We start from the raw sequence: 17,236 nt of genomic DNA, 5'->3' as shown, positions 1-17,236 counted from the left end.
AAACAAGAGGAACGGGAGACACGGGAAGAGGGGAAATGCGGCATGGGCCAAGATTCCCGAGAGCCCAGACTGGCCCCGTCTTTTTACAAGAGATGCCGGGGTTGCTCAGCCCCTCTGAAACCAACAACCCAAATCTCCCTCCCCAGTCCAGTCCCGTCTTGTGTGTCCCTGGTTTCCTTCACCAGGGCCATCACCAGCAGCTTTAACAGGGGAAACTCCTCCTTGTGCCGCAGATGTCGCTGCCCAAGCCAGAGAAACCAAAGCCCCCGGAGTTGATGGGCACTCCCTGAGAGCTGAGGATGCTGCCAACAGCGGCGGAGGTGGAGGATCCCACGGCGGTGTTCTGCGGGAAGGAGCTGAGGATGGGGCCGGGCAGGGTCACCACCACGGGGGAGGGCTGGATGTAAACGTTAGAGTCCTGGCACTGCCTGACACAGGGCTCATTGCAGCTGTTGGCCAGCGGGGTTGGGCCGCAGGGCTGGCAGGGCAGGCACGGGTTGTAGCAGGACATGTCTTGTGGCTGGAGCTGCGCCTGGGAGAGAGGGCAGGGGGAAGAAGAGCAGGGGAGACAGGTGAGGAGCAGCTTGTCACCCCAGCATGAGTAAGACAAGGTACAGCCTGCAGACAGGAGCTGGACACTGTGTAGGGATCACACGCACTTCTCCTTCCTCTCAGGCAAGCCCTGCCAGTAGCGATGAAGCCCAAGGGGATCCCACCTTGCCCACAGCTCAAGGAGACACCTCAAACAATATACCACCATGTCACACTTTCTGACCGATTCCCTCGCACAGTACAAATATCCTCAAGACCCTGCATGGGACTAAAGGGCAGGAATGCAATGAGAAATCTTAAAGGAGGAGGAGGAGAAGGAGGTGGAGATAGGGCTTCATACTCACCTTGATCCCAAGGAGATGGAGGCAAGAGGAGTGTATGAGAGAGTCAGGAGAAGGACCCGCTTTTATACTGCTCCTGCACCGCCCCAGGATCACAGTCACTGCACGCAGGCAGTAATTTCCCAGCAGACTCACTTCCAAAGCAGAGTATCATATGTAAAGTTTCTATTTTGGGGCCATCAATGCTGTCGTTTCATTTCCTCATTTCTGACATGCCTGCTCTACCATGCAGGCTTCTTTCATGCGCTGGCTTGAGATGCCTGAGTGGAATTACAGCAAACAGTGGGTTGGCAAAAGTTTCTATCTACATCATAAAACTTCACAAGACTTCAACAACAAAAGTCAAAACAATGTTACCTTTAAGTGTCCAGAATACAGATAGAAGGAAAGAGAAAGAGAGAAAGAGAAAGAGAAAGAGAAAGAGAAAGAGAAAGAGAAAGAGAAAGAGAAAGAGAAACAGAAACAGAAACAGAAACAGAAACAGAAACAGAAACAGAAACAGAAACAGAAACAGAAAGATTTGAATATCAGAAGGAAGGGAAGATTTCTCCACTTGTCAGTCTGACAGTCTCTGTAGTTGTCTTGGTGGTGAGTGCGATGAAACTTCATTAATGCCACGCAGCACACTGCACAAAGTTGTCTCGAGTTAGGAGTTTTATGCTTCAGTCCATTCACATCCAAGAGAAGAGTGGGAGGCTCATCTCCTCCCTCTGCTCGTCCTTCATGCTAAATAAGCGGATTGTTCAAGAAATACGTGGGGGTTCTCTGAAAACAGAACTCCTTTGGATAGTTTTGCCCAAAGGGCCAGGGATCAGCATTAGGAAAAGACTTGAAGGGTGTAAGAGAACAAACACACAAACTTCATCGTCCTGGCCAAACAGACTGGGCGGTGCTGAGGAGTTCTCCTGAATAGTCAGTAAGAAGAAGGAACAAAAGCATTGCAGAAATCTCCACTCCACCTGGGACTCATCCCTGGGTCCCAGTGAGGCGCGGAATGAACGCACAACCCTTGAGGTTATAAGGAAGTTACGCATTTATTTACGACGCCGGACAAACGGGGAATCATTTCTGCTAATATGTGTGTAAAATTACAGTAGCTGTGAACTCGGTTAAATGCAGTGAAGTGTTACATATTCATGAAAGTTTTAGGAACACCTGTACATATTTATAACATGTCCCCGAGAAGGTGGTTCTTATTACAATGAGTTCCGGGAGACCATTCCCATAGTCTCCACCTCTGGCTCCTCCTGGTTGCCACTGCGTAATGATCATGAACCCGGGTCCTCTTTCTCTGTACACGGTCACCTTTGGTCCACTGTGATGAGTTGGTTAGGACTCAGACTGCTGAGTTGCTTAAAACTGGTGTAGCTCCTGTCCTGTGCCCAGGATTCTGTTACCTAGTTCACCCAAGGATGCATCAAGGATGCACCCAAGGATAATCATTTTTGCAAGGCATCAGAGAAGTCCTGGTTTTCATACAATAAGTTACACAGAGTTAAGCAAGGCTAGGCAACAGTGATGTGGGTTAAAGGGTTAGCTCTCTAAGTGTCTTTAGTGAAGTGGGGTAGGGTTAGTTCTCAAGTGTCAGTTCTTTAAGTGTTAATTAGTTAATTGTCAGTTCCCTGTATCACCAGGAAAAACATCGCCTGGCATTAGGGTATCAGCAGGTCTCCCCTCCACTGCTCCAAAGCCTCCTTTTGCTGGAGAACCTACCAGTACCATTGGAGAGGCAAAGAAACCTCCCCAAACTACCCAGTGAGTGAGGGCTGCCAGGACCCTGCAGTGCTGTGTACTAGGGGATGCTCAGGGACTGGACGGGATCAGAAGGGACCTGGGTAGAAAAGCAGCTCTGGGACAACTTCAAAGAGGCAAAGCATTTCCCTGCTCTGCAGACATGGAGTCAGCTGGGACGCATCCCAGCAGGCCAAGGGAGTGCCTTCAGCAGGCAAGCTACCTGGGATCGACTCTCCCTACCCATGGTGAGTCGCACTCTAATGTTCGATTGGCCGTGTGTCAGGCTTCTGGAGTGAGTCCAAGCCAGGAGTGAGTGCTGTCTGCAGTTCTGGATCCCACACAGCGATAAATTCCCCTGAGGCCAGGGCAGCTCCATCCCAGCCCCAGGAAAAAAAACAGCTCTGACCACTGGGCTGGACCCGAGTACACAGCTCCTGGAAGCCCTAATGGCCTTTGGTCTCAGTGTGACATTCTTGCCGGCACTCCCACAGCTCAAGGGGCTCAAAGGGTGGTCAGAGTGTTTGGAAATGTGCCCAAGCCATTGTGTCTCTAGCTGGTCAGGTCCAGTGTGCAGCCAAAGTGCACTGTGGTGTGAGGAGAGTGGGAGGAATAAGGCATTGTCCTGAGCCCCTAACCGCCCCTCATTGGTGAGGAAAAAACCTCCAACATGGGGCTCTACATAGAGCATATTTTGGGCAGGTTCTGATGTTTTCTTGCACAGGAAATCCTTGCGCTTCTCATATGGTGCGTGAAATGAGTACCCATGGCCTAGAGGGCATGGCAGAAATGCGGAAATTAAATGGGAGCATTGACAGAAACAAAAACACAACCTATGTCGTTAATTAGGATATTTTGCTTTGGAAGTGAGTCTGTTGGAAAATTACTGCCCGCGTGCAGTGACTGTGGGCCTGGGGCGGTGCAGGAGCAGTATAAAAGTGGGTCCTGCACCTCACTCTCATATCCACTCCTCTCGCCTCCATCTCCTTGGGACTGAGGTGAGTTGGACAACCATTCTCCTCCTCTGCCTACTCCTCCTCTAGGATTTCTCAAGGAGTAACTGCCCCTTTCTACCATGCAGGGTCTTGAGGCTGCTCACCATGGGAGGGGAAAGGGGCAGAACGTGTGACAAGGAGAGACTCTGGGGTGTGGCTGAAGTGTGTCCTGAGCTATGGGTTAGGTGGGGATCTCCCTGGTCACTCTTGCCAGGGCTCTTCTGAGGGAGAAGCCTGTGGGTCACCTACACAGCCTCCAACTCTCATCTCCAGTTTGTTCCTTGGCTCTCCATGGTTGGGAGAAAGGCTGATACTATGCAATCCCTCATGCTCTGCCTCCGCCTGTCCTGTCTTTCAGGTGCAGCTCCAGCCACAAGACATGTCCTGCTACAACCCGTGCCTGCCCTGCCAGTCCTCTGGCCCGACCCCACTGGCCAACAGTTGCAATGAGCCCTGTGTCCAGCAGTGCCAGGACTCCAGAGTTGTCATTGAGCCCCCCGCTGTGGTGGTGACCCTGCCCGGCCCCATCCTCACCTCCTTCCCGCAGAACACCGCCGTGGGATCCTCCACCTCTGCTGCTGTTGGCAGCATCCTCAGCTCTCAGGGAGTGCCCATCAACTCCGGGGGGTTTGGTCTCTCTGGCTTGGGCAGTGGCATCTGCGGCACGAGGAGGAGTTTCCCCTGTTAAAGCTGCTGGTGATGGCCCTGGTGAAGGAAAGCAGGGACCCTCCAGATAGTGCTGGAGTGGAGACAAATCATCAGGTTGTTCCTTTCAGATGGGCTGAGCTACCCCAGCACCCTTTACAAAAACACAGGGCCAGACTGGGCTCTCAGAAAGCATGGCCCATTCCGCCTTTCCCTTCTCCCCGTGTCTTCTCTCCCTCCTGTGTCTCTGTTCTCTTGTGCTCCCCTGGGCTGTGAGCCCCACAAAGCCAGACTAGGGAGGACCTGCTGGCCCTGTTCCCTCTGTGGGACAGGCAGATGGACACCTGGCTGGATCTGCACCACAGCCATGGCTCACACGCTCCTGTCTGCCCCCGGTGTTCTGGGGACTGGAGCTGCCCCTCAGAGCCACCTAGTTTTGTTTTCTTTTTGACTCATTAAAGTTCTTCTGCATCCCAGTCTGTGCCTTTGTCTCATCCTTTCCCCTACTGATGCTCTCCCAAGATGCCCTGGGAGAGAGATGTTGCTCAGGCCTGGTTCTGGGATAGGGTTGTTTGGGAAGGTTGTGCAGTGATTGTCAACTACTTTGGTATTGACTATACTTAGTCTTGACTTGGGTGGTTTCTAAACATCTCTGCCTATCTGGGGTATACTCGGGTAGAGCAACACAAGGTAGTTCAGTCACTACCATCACTTTGCTGAATACACCTTTACTTTTTTCCCTTGTGAAGCCTAACATTGTGAAGCAAGTGGTCAGGAGAAGGAGGAATTCATGTGTTATTGACAAGGCAGAGGCAATACTGTCCCAGGAAAGCCCAGGAGAACCTGTCCTAACCCCAGCCTTGAGATGCAGAATTTTGGGGTGAGGGAAGGACCAGGAGGAAAAGAAAAGCTGGAGAACAGGAAGGGAAAATACTGCCACACCATCTTTGGGAAACCTTGTCCCATGACCTGGGGTGCACAGATCGTATGATCTTCTGGTTGCTGCAGAGATGCCTTCTGCCATCTTTTCTTACCTTAGAGCATTCAGGACAGCTCCTGCACACTGCCTGTCTTCTTGACTGAGAACCTGAGCTTGAAACCACTTAGTATATGTAAATGTCCCCTGCACAAGCATGTTTCAATGAGTCGGGGTTTCTGAGGGTCTTGGGAGGAAGAAAGTAGCCTTTGTCATGCTGCCCCCTGTTGAACCGAAGTCTTGGGCAAGAATGGTTCCCTTGTTTTTCACCTTTTAACTGCAAAGACAGTCTGAACCATTTCTTGCTCTGATCGCATGTCCTCATCTTCTAAGAGCAAGCCCATGGTCTCCTAGCCTTCTCTTGCTTATATTAACTAATACCATTCTTGTACCCTAACACCTAATAAGTGCCTAACAGGTAATATCTGTGAACATTATTCTTTTTAAGTGCCTAACATTTATGAACCTTATTCTTATTATTACTAATTTCTGATTTTTGGCATCAGTCTGTTGGTCTCTGTGGTGTGTGAAACCCGGTCAGAACTAAGCACCTACCAGCTGTTCTCTCAATCCAATATCCCAATAGTATGGGGGAGAATTAGAAGAGGAAGAGAGCAAAATACCCTTGGGTCAAGATTAAGACACTCTAACAGGGGAAGCCAAAAAGGGGCAAAAAAACAGAAATAACAAGTGATGCAAACACAATTACCCACCATCTCTCACCAGCAGATCAGTCCACGAGGTCAGGTGATCAGAGCCAGCTCAGCCGGAGCTGCAGATCAGCAGATCGCATGGTACAGGGGGGTTTTTGGGTTTTGACTTTGCGACCCAGAAGCCCCCGGCAGCCCTTGAGAGAGCAGCTGATGTGGCGTGGGTGATCACACCCCCAGCCCTTGCCTTGAAAAAGTCTCAGAGAGGGCAGAGATGCGTCACTGCCCACCAGGTTCTGGGAGGGACAACCAGTTTGTGAAGCGAGTGAGTGCCACCCATACTGTGCTGCAGCAGCAGGTGTGGTAGGCTGAGCAGCAGGGTGTAGAGGATGTCACTCCTTGCTTGTGTCCCAGACTGCATCTGACTATGGTCTCCTCCAGACCTTGTCGCAAAAAGACTGTGGCAACCCAGATGGAAGGCCTTTCCCGAACCATGGCTGCTCAGGTCTCCGGCTGCAGGGAGTGCCAGAGCCTGCTGCTGCCAGGGGAGGGAGGCTGGCATCCACCTGTGTGAGGTGTGAGCAGGTGGAGGCTCTGCTCAGTATGGTGGTGAAACTTAAGGAGGAGGTCAAGAGACTGAAGAGTACAAGCGAGTGTGAAAAGGTGATCAACTGGTGGAGTAACTCCCTGGTGTGCCAGTCAGGAAGGTCCTAGGGAGATGCCCTCCAAAAGGTGATGGACCCCCCGCCCTGTCGGACAGAGTGGGGAGACCCAAGACAGCCCCTACCCTGCCGCTGTCAGACAGAGGCAGGGGACCAAAAAAATGAGAAGGGTTGGAAGCAAGTTTTAGTCTGGCATCATGGCCAACCGCCCTCCCTATCTGCCTTGCTTCCCCAGGTCCCCCTCCGTAATAGGTATGAGGCCCTGGATCTTGAAGAAGAGGTAGGTGAGGATGTGGTGCAAGGCCCACCTATGAGGTCACATAGGAAGAGGCGGTTGATTCCACACCTCAAGACTGCCTCCGATAATAAAGAAAGAAGGGTAATTGTAGTAGGTGATTCCCTTCTGAGAGGAACAGAGGGCCCCATATGCAGAGTTGACTTCCATCATAGGGAAGTGTGTAGTCTACTTGGAGCCTGGATCAGGGATATCACCAGGGCATTCCCGAACCTGGTGCACTTGACAGACTACCCACTGCTGATCTTCCAGACAGGTGGGGAGGCAGCTGCATCCCGTAGTCTGAGGGGAATGAAGAAAGACTTCAAGGCCTTGGGACAATTGGTGAAAGAGTCTGGGGCACAAGTGATTTATCTCTTCCCTCCTTCCATTTTCAGGTGATAATGTGGGATGGAATAGAAAAATTCAGTCCATAAATTATTAGCTACAGGACTGATCCTACAGGCAGGGCTTTGGATTCTTTGATAACAGCTGGTTTTATAAGACACCAGTCCAGAAAGTGGTAAGTGGGAAAGTTTTATCTCACGGGCCAAAAGGATGCTGGGACAGGAATTAGCAGGGTTCATTTGGAGAGCTTGTGCTGGCTGTGCTGCCATCCAGACACCTGGACAGGCTGGAGAGTTGGGCAGGGAAAAAATTAATGAAATAGAACAAGGGCAAGTGTAGAGTCTTGAATGTGGGCAGGAACAACCCCAGGTTCCAGTATAAGTTGGGGAACGAGCTGTTGGAGAACAGTGTAGGGAAAAAGGACTTGGGGGCCCTGGGGGACAGCAGGGTGACCATGAGCCAGCACTGGGCCTTTGTGGTCAGGAAGGTCAATGGTACCTGGGGTGGGTTAGAAGGGGGTGGTCAGTAGGTCAGAGAGGTTCTCCTGCCCCTCTGCTCTGCCCTGGGGAGACCACAGCTGGAATATTGTGTCCAGTTGTGGCCCCTCAGTTCCAGAAGGACAGGGAACTGCTGCAGAGAGTCCAGCGCAGCCACCAAGATGCTGAAGGGAGTGGAGCATCTCCCGTGTGAGGAAAGGCTGAGGGAGCTGGGGCTCTGGAGCTGGAGAAGAGGAGACTGAGGGGGGACTCATTCCTGGGGATCAATATGGAAAGGGGCAGTGTCAGGAGGATGGAGCCAGGCTCTTCTCGGTGACAACCAGTGACAGGACAAGGGGCAATGGGTATCAACGGGAACACGGGAAGTTCATTTAAATTTGAGAAGCAACTTGTTCCTGGTGAGGGTGTCAGAGCCCGGCCCAGGCTGCCCAGGGAGGTTGTGGAGTCTCCTTCTCTGCAGACATTCAAACCCACCTGGACACCTTCCTGTGGAACCTCAGCTGGGTGTTCCTGCTCCGTGGGGGGACTGGACTGGATGAGCTTTCCAGGTTCCTTCCAATCCCTGACATTCTGTGATTCTGTGATGCCTCACCAGCCTCTGAAGAACGGCTCCTTTAAAAAGACTGGCCACAGTCGTTCATTTAGCCATCATTGTGTTAACAAACACTGCCCAACAAATCCCAAGAACCCCTTCCCAGAATCACCGCGAGGAACACTTTTCGGGCATCTTTGGATCATGTCTGCAGGGAAAGAAATGACACAGAGGCACAGACTGGGATGCAGAAGAACTTTAATAGTGTAAAAAGATGGAAACAAGGTTGCTCTGAGTGGAGATCCTGGTGCAAGGAGCACCAGAGGACATGAGAGTCTGCTACCTGTGGCTGTGGATCCAGCCAGATGTCCATCTGCCTGCCCCACAGAGGGAGCAGGGCCAGCAGGTCCTCCCTAGGCTGTCTTTGTGGGGCTCACAGCCCAGGGGAACACAGGAGAACAAGGACACAAAAGGAATGGGAGACACTGGAAGAGGGGAAAGGCGGCATGGGCCGTGCTTTCTGAGAGCCCAGACTGGCCCCGTCCTTTTGCAAAGGGTGCTGGGGTTGCTCAAACCCTCCGAAACCAACAACCCGATGCTCTGTCCCCAGTCCAGTATCATCTTGTGTGTCCCTGGTTTCCTTTCCCAGGGCCATCACCAGCAGCTTTAGCAGGGGAAACTCCTTGTGCCACAGATGCCGCTGCCCAAGCCAGAGAGACCAAAGCCCCCGGAGTTGATGGGCACTCCCTGAGAGCTGAGGATGCTGCCAACAGCAGCAGAGGTGGAGGATCCCACGGCGGTGTTCTGCGGGAAGGAGGTGAGGATGGGGCCGGGCAGGGTCACCACCACAGCTGGGGGCTCAATGACAATTCTGGAGTCCTGGCACTGCTGGACACAGGGCTCATTGCAGCTGTTGGCCAGTGGGGTTGGGCCGCAGGGCTGGTAGGGCAGGCACTGGTTGTAGCAGGACATGTCTTGTGGCTGGAGCTGCGCCTGGGAGAGAGGGCAGGGGGAAGAAGAGCAGGGGACACGGGTGAGGAGCAGCTTGTCACCCCACCACAAGGATGCCAATGTGGAGAGCTGGAGTTTCTGTAGGGATACCCATGGGCCTCTCCTTCCCATCAGCCCAAAATTGCCATCACAAGCAACCAAGCCCAGGGAGGTCCCCACCTAGTCCATAGCTTGGGAGACACTTTAGCCAAGCCCCAGCCTCTCTCCATGCTAGACCTTCTCCCTCCTTCCTGCTTCTATGACAAGCACCTACAAGTACTTCTGCAGTACGATAGAGCAGGCACCATCTGAAGTGTCCATTGGTGTAAGAAGAGAAGGATGAGAAGCAGAAAGACCTGCAGACTCACCTGGTTCCCAAGGAGAGCAAGGCAAGAGAAGTGGATGAGAGAACAAGGTTTTGGGTTCACTTTTATACTGCTCTTGCAGTGCCCCAGGCGCTGAGGCTGTTTTTGTGTAGGCAGTAATTTTCCAACAGACTCATGTTTAATGGAGAATAGCCTTCCTAATCACAGAGCTCGTAATTGCATTTCCTTCATTGCCTCCTTTTCATTTCCACATTTCTGAAACGCCCTTTGTTCCAGAGACGCTTCTGCCAAATGCTGGAATGGGTGGCCCAAGGACTTTCGAGGCAGGAATGCAACACTGCAAAAGAGAGAAGTGCTGAAGACATCCCATGCTGGCAGGGGACACCATCTCGGGTTATGGTAGTGGGCTCATTTGCAACTCTTTTTTCAGGAATGGTCCCAGGTACTCCAAGTGTTGCAGTCCTCAGTTGTAGATCCACACGTTCCTATGCACAAGGACTTGCTCTCTCCTTTTCTCTCCCTCTGTCCCGGATCAGTCTGTCAGTGGTAATCACTCCTCAGGCTGCTGGGCTGTGTTTTTGGCTTCAGCTCTTTTTCTCCTTATACTGCTTGGTTTGAAGAGAAATTTCAATGCTTTCTTGGCCTCCTTTCCTCTCTGGTCTCTCTCTGTCTGTGCAACCCAGCCTGGGACATCTAAGTGGCTGTAGCACTCAGAGGCAACAGGTTTCTCACTTCCATATCTCAGGGACTGGATAAAATGTTTCGAGATTGGAATCACCAGAGCAAGAGCCTGTCTCTTGGAGCCTCTCAGCAGCCCAAAGCCACTGCTTCTGACCTGTGCCAAGGTGAAGGAGGTGTGGGCAGAAATGTGTTCAGGAGTATTCAGGGGACATGGAGGAATGGGACAAAAGGGGATTCAGTCACAGGTAGACAATTTTTCTCTGCTGCTGCAGACCCCATTCCCCACCAGGAAGTACCACAGGGCAAGGACTAGAGACATGGAAGGCTTGTGTGGAAGAGAGGAAGAAGGTTATTGAGAGCAGCTCAAGGTGAAACGCAAAGGAGAGGTTTCTTGCAGAAGCAGTTCTCATAGGGAGAGCATTTCCCCCTCTCCTGCAGAGCTCTTCCTTTCACTGCCAGCAGTCTCTGAGGGAAAGAGTTCTTCTCCTGACACTCCTCATAGTAGTGTTTGGGGATTGTGGTCATGAATTAGACAATCCTTCTCTCCCTCCCAGGCAGCTCCTGGCAAAACAGGATTTCAGTGCAAGACATAAAAGCTCCCTGTGGCTGAAGAGCAAATGAGCTGTCAGCTGTTTGGCTCTCCCTTTGCAGCCTCAACAGTTCATCCTTCTTCTCAAAGCACAGTGACACTAGGTCACCTGTCCTCGTGTTTGGCAGTGACTCAAGGCATCAGCCCCTCCCTGAATCAGTGTCAGGTCAACTAGCTGCAGAGGTGACCAAGGCTTTGACTTGGACACGAGGGGCCGGTGTCCCATCCCAGACACTGTTCACACTGCAACAGAATCAGATTCACCCATGAGTGCATTTCAGAAAGTGGGCAGGATTTCCTGGCTTTTCTCCCTGTACATGAAGTTAACCTCATTGTTCTCAGCTCCTTAGCACTTGGAGGAGAAGATGCGTCCTGACCTGGGGAGGCAGAGAGAGGTGACTGAAAGTCATGCTAAGATACTTTGAATGTTGATACACTGAATTATACTCTGTTTCCAAACTGGTGTGAAACTGTCTTCACTAGGTTATGAAATCTGCAGTACCAGAGTATGACTTCAGAGGAGCATGAAAAAGAGAGCTCAGGAGACAAGGGTTGTGTTCAGTGCCAGCGCTCAGGGCAGGTCTCCATCGAGTCCATGCCATTGCTGTTCAGCTGCCACTTGGCTCCTTTAGGCCCGTTCTGTGGTGCTCATGGTCAGAGGAGTGGGAAGTACCCCTGCCATGACCAGCACATCCCCTCATGAGGAGGAGACGTATGCAGGGACACACAGACAGGTGCTAATGCACACCTGTGTGCAGGCACACACTTAAGCATGCTTATATACGCAGATTTTAGGGAAAACAAATTATTTCAATACAATAAAGAATACAGACACACAAGTGAGAGAACATTTATATGCATGCGTGCATATATATGAAGTTACACAGATGGTGCTTGCACATAGATTGGACAGAGAAACAACCCTAATATGCTGAAGGCACTGGTTGGAGACCCCAAGGGATTCTCCTAAGAGAGAGAAAATAGCAAAATCGATGGACAGATCTATTCCCAAAACAAGAGCATCAGGAGGAGAAGATACAAAATGAGAACTGCAGCCCACTCACTGGAAAGTAGACCAGTGACCATCAGAGCATGCTGGTCCCCTTATTTTGAACAGGGTGACAAACAACTTCACAGAAAAACCTCAGGCCACTGTTACTTGCCTACACTGGATCTCCATCCAGCAACTGGGTCAGATACTCAGCCCACAATGATACATTCCTGACCTGAAAATGCTTGGGTCTCTCATCTCAACACTTGAAAGGAGACCCAAATGGAAATGGCCATGGCATAAATCACAATATGAAAGCACTGAGCTGTGCAAAAACAAAAGAACCTGTGCCATTGGCTGGGATGTCTTCAATTAGAGAGTCTGTTGGAAAATTACTGCCTGTATATAGCGTCACTGTGAACCTGGGGCAGTGCTGGAGCAGTATAAAAGCCAGCCCAAATACCCAGTCTCTCATCCCGTTCTCTCAACACTTTCTCCTTGAGGATCAGGTGAGTCTGAAGCCCTTTCTCTTCCTTTCTCCCCTGCTCTGAGCAGCATTCAGCTCCCCACCCAGCATGTACCTTGTCTCCCTCGTTGTGGGGTGACAAGCTGCTCCTCACCCGTGTCCCCTGCTCTTCTTCCCCCTGCCCTCTCTCCCAGGTGCAGCTCCAGCCACAAGATATGTCCTGCTACAACCCGTGCCTGCCCTACCAGCCCTGTGGCCCAACCCCGCTGGCCAACAGCTGCAATGAGCCCTGTGTCCAGCAGTGCCAGGACTCCAGAGTTGTCATTGAGCCCCCAGCTGTGGTGGTGACCCTGCCCGGCCCCATCCTCACCTCCTTCCCGCAGAACACCGCCGTGGGATCCTCCACCTCTGCTGCTGTTGGCAGCATCCTCAGCTCTCAGGGAGTGCCCATCAACTCCGGGGGCTTTGGTCTCTCTGGCTTGGGCAGCGGCATCTGTGGCACGAGGAGTTTCCCCTGTTAAAGCTGCTGGTGATGGCCCTGGGAAAGGAAACCAGGGACACACAAGATGATACTGGACTGGGGACAGAGCATCGGGTTGTTGGTTTCAGAGGGTTTGAGCAACCCCAGCACCCTTTGCAAAAGGATGGGGCCAGCCTGAGCTCTCAGAAAGCACGGTCCATGTTGTCTTTCCCCTCTTCCAGTGTCTCCTCTTCCTTTTTGTGTCCTTGTTCTCTTGTGCTCTCCTGGGCTGTGAGCCCCACAAAGTTAGCCTATGGAGGACCTGCTGGCCCTGCTCCCTCTGTGGGACCGGCAGATGGACACCTGGCTGGATCTGCACCACAGCAACAGGAAGCAGACTCCTGTCTGTCCCTGGTGCTCCTTTGAGCGGGATCTCCTCTCAGAGCAAGCCTGTTTCTGTCTTTTGACTCATTAAAGTTCTGCTGCATCCCAGCCTGTGTCTCATCCTTTTCCCTGCAGACTCTTTCCCAAGATGCCCAGTGAGAGAGGCATTTCTCAGAGGTAGTTCTGGGAGGTGGATTTCAGGGATATTTGTGCAGTGGTTGTTAACACAATGATTGTTAACTGTCACTGTGTGGTACTTCCCTCTGTGGACACTCCAGACACACACCATCAGGAGGAATGGCATTTCTCTGGGGAAGTTAGGGGTGCATGGGGCACATGGGAGCCTTCACCATTCCCAAAGGAGAGGAGGGTGGGACACAGTGCAGTGGGATCACTTCAGGTACTGTCACTTGGAGGTGAGGAAGGCATCCATGACTCCTGCAGAGCCCCTGGCCATCAGACCCAGCTTTCTGGAGCCTCTGCCCAGATGTGTCCTCTTGGCCTCAGTGCACGTTCTATGGAAGAGGTGTGTGGCTACTCCCAAGCTTGGCTGAGGAGCCTCAGCTGCGGAAGGACAGCATCCCTCAAGGTCTTGAGGAGGGAAGGAAAGGGAATTCCTCTTGCTCAGGATGCCACTGTTCTGTTGGGGGGAAGGCTGTTCCCAGAGAACAGCAGGAGTGAGAATGATGTGAACAGGCTCACAGTGCATGTCATCCTTCTACTTCCATCTATGCTGTGGGTTTCCTGGGCAAAGTTTCTGAAAGGCAGGGAATGAGGCAAAGGGTTGTGGCCGATCATTCTTGAAGAGGAGTCTGGAAGGTCCCCAAAGCACTGTTGTCACCAGCAAGAAAGACTGCATAGAGCACAGGTGTGAAGCACCCGGCCTGCGGGTGGGATCCAGCTCGCCACCTTGTTTTACCTGGCCCAGTACTTTGCTTCTATCCAGTGGCAGTGCTGAGCTCCTTGTTCTCAGGCTCCTGCCAGCTTGTCACACACGTAGCGTGTGTGACACATGTTGCACTGCAGGAGCAGAACGGAGGGAGATGCAGCTGTAGCTACAGGAGAGCAATGAGCCTGTGTAAGAAGAGTAACAGGTGAGACTGATGGGCGACATAAATAACTGCCTTGGGGCACTGGAAGACAAGACAGACAAGAATTACGTGGGGGGTAGTGAGGGGGGGCTTAAAGGGGTACTCTCAATTGGGCAAATATTTTTTAATAAATTAGCCAGGTACATGAACTTTAGCAATTACATCTTATTTTTAAAAAGTACCTGCAAAGAGATATTTTGTAACCAGCAGCCAGGGTCCCATTCATGAATTTGACATTGTTTTCTGTGGATACAGCCAGCTCGGCCACACGGGGAAGGGAGTTTGAAGGAAAGGTGAGCCTGGCCCTAAAGGACATCTTGGTCTTCTACTTAGGTGGTAGACCATACCATCTTTGGTAAAACAATTTGAATCCCAAAATGTTAAGGACTGTTAAGGAGTCCTTTGAAAGCAACCGTGAGGCTGATATGGCCCCCGGTGAAAATAAGTTTGACGCTCCCGGCATAGAGGATTAAAGCTGAGGAAGGGGAGCTGCTGAACTGCTTCAGGACATTCCTGAGCATGATGACGCAGGAACTTCCCAGAGCCCTAATCGCCAGATGGCTTCGTAGCAGAGACACTGCCAACTTTCTCCACATACATCTTCCAACCTCTTGCACGCTTTTGCTCAAATGCGAGACCAGAAAATGTGTTCTGCTGGAGAACTACATAAATATAAACACATCTCCAACTGGAGAGATCTTCCCACTGCTGTAGGGGCAGGTGCTAATCAATGTAAGAAGGGAACGGACACATGTGGCTCAGCTTCCTTGCCAAAGAGGGTGGCCATGCTCATGACATCTCCTGAATTCATACCACCACATACCTCTGAATTTGAGAGAGCCTTTTCACTAGCCCCATGGCTGGAGAGCAGCACATAGTATTCACACTTCAAGGCTTGTTGGGACAGACAGCAATCAAGGAGCTGCTTTCCCTGTTGCTTGCCCTTTCTTCAACAAAAGAGATTAAGGTCAAATGTGGAAACAAACAAGGCAAGATGCATTGCTGCTCAGTGTGAGTTTTGCAGAAGTTACACATGTTCCATCACTGAGCGACCTATGGACTGGGAAGAGATAGTTTCCTGTCAGAAGTTCTCCCAGTTGTTTTGAAAAAGCAGCAGAGCCCATCTTTGTTTCAGTAATGGCCACTTCAGATTCTGCATCCCAACAGACAGCTTAGGACAGGCACTCAAGACACAAGTCAATCATTCCCTGACTGGGGTACATTCTGGAAATGGGGAAAAAAAGAGTCAATCCTGCATGCGAACCCTTAGGTTTATGTAATGGTCAGGATTGTTTTATGATCTGCATCAGTGCAGATGAGAAATATGACACTGCAAGACCATATATGCAGGGTGAAATCTCAATCCTTTGACAGGTTTAGTCCATCTCAGGCTCCTGGAAACAATATAAGATACTTTGGCAGATAAAAGGACAGGAAGAGGCAAATCTCTCTGTGCTTGAAAATGTCTGCTGTTATTATTTCCATTCAAGAGAAGCCTACACAATTCTCCTGATCCACTGTTATATTCTATATACATTATCTCTCGTACCTTAAGACAATTCTGTTGTTGCTACTATTAGAGAGCGTTGGCAAGTCTTCAGTTACCTCATGGAATTAAATTAGGCAGGGCAAGACCTATTGCCATAAAACCTTGTCTGGTAACTTCCAACTAAAACAGTGGAAAACCCTCTAGTGTATCTTATCTTCTTCCCCTCAAGGATTGAAGGTCCGTTCCAGCTGCTCACATCTGGATGAGTCTTCTCATTTGAAGTCAGTTCCAAGAAAGGGCTTTTGCCTTAAGGAGATGTGGGCTGAGAGCATAAATTGCCCAGGAAGGATAGAAGGAGAGGTAGAATAATGGAGGAGAAGAAAATGTTTTCAGGTCTATAGCAAATGCTTCCCAAAATGGCATTTAGAGGGAGAGAATTAAAAACTGTTGTTTTCTTTCCAGAAAAAAAACACATAGTTTCTAAATCCACCCTCCCAGCCCCTGCCTGTCCTCCCGAGAAAACCTGTTCAGCTGCAAGAGGAATTCAGTTTAGATGGAGTGGGGATGTGTAGGAGGCCATACCAATGCAAAGCAAGTTTTGTAAGAAGCCGCTGGCCTTGCTGCTGGCCAGGCTTGAGTGCTGGCACAGCACATAGCGGCGATCACAAATATCACTGTCATGGATATAATCTTCACAGCATGATGAATGTCAGGAGGACTATCACATGAGCCAACGCAGGCAGGTCGCACGAAGAACCACAAGCCAGAGATGCAATGCAAAGAGCAAATTTATTTTCATTACCTTGCTAACTTAGGCTCTCCAAAAAAGCCCTTAAGCTCCCAAGCAGAGGTCACCTAGGAGCTGCAGAATTCAGCCCTTGTTGAAGATCACGCAACCTGCTGTGTTCACCTTCGAAGGATTCAAGCAGGCTGTGCTTTGATCTTTCTCACAACAAAGAAGGAATCTCAGGCACGCTGATAAGATCTCTTGGAGTTTCTCACAGCCCTATGTTATATAAACACAGAGGTTCTACTTGTCAAGCACACAAGGCCAAAAAACAATTAGTGTAATATGTGTTTTTCTACACCCCCGCTGCAAGTCACTTGAGCATGTTTACAGTTTTCCTCCTTGACAATCTTCCATTATTCCCGCACAACTATGCAGTAAAAGTATTCCGTGTGTGTGACTTACCTCGCATCACAAGTACAAGTCAGCTTTCTCCACAGGCTCTGTAATCTCCCAGTTTGCCCTTTCTCCTGAAGTACTTGTACCTGACCAGAGTAGCTGTGTCCCCTAATGTAGCATCTACAGCAGATTTGCTGCACTCAGTCAACATGGGTAGAGGAGTTTGTTTTCTCATGGACAACCAAACAGAAGATGAAAAGGCATCTCAGAGGGGACCAGAGGGGACAGTCAGTCAGAAAGTAAACAGTGGCTTCAGTGGGCCTTAGGAGCATCAGCACAGCAGTGACTCACCTTCAGTAGGGACTCCAGATCCTGCAGCTCCAGGGGATGCTTATGAGGCTATGACAGTGGGGACAGTGGCAGGAGATTTTCCAGTGGCC

At 50.8% G+C, this 17,236-nt stretch overlaps 1 protein-coding gene across 1 annotated transcript; it reads right to left on the bottom strand.

Annotated features, from left to right (window-relative positions):
- Positions 1-202: 202 nt before the first annotated feature.
- LOC136111900 (feather keratin 1-like) lies at positions 203-9,634 on the bottom strand. The gene is made up of 2 exons (XM_071798151.1): positions 9,562-9,634; positions 203-513 (listed from the first exon to the last, which is right to left on the bottom strand). The coding sequence occupies exon 2, from the start codon at positions 509-511 to the stop codon at positions 203-205; it is 309 nt and encodes a 102-aa protein (XP_071654252.1). The 5' UTR covers positions 512-513; positions 9,562-9,634.
- Positions 9,635-17,236: the final 7,602 nt, after the last annotated feature.

The sequence above is a fragment of the Patagioenas fasciata genome, chromosome 22 (assembly GCF_037038585.1).
Source record: "Patagioenas fasciata isolate bPatFas1 chromosome 22, bPatFas1.hap1, whole genome shotgun sequence".
Lineage (NCBI taxonomy): Eukaryota > Metazoa > Chordata > Aves > Columbiformes > Columbidae > Patagioenas > Patagioenas fasciata.
Note: the sequence above shows the minus strand (reverse complement) of the source record. Positions and strands in the feature narration are given on the sequence as shown.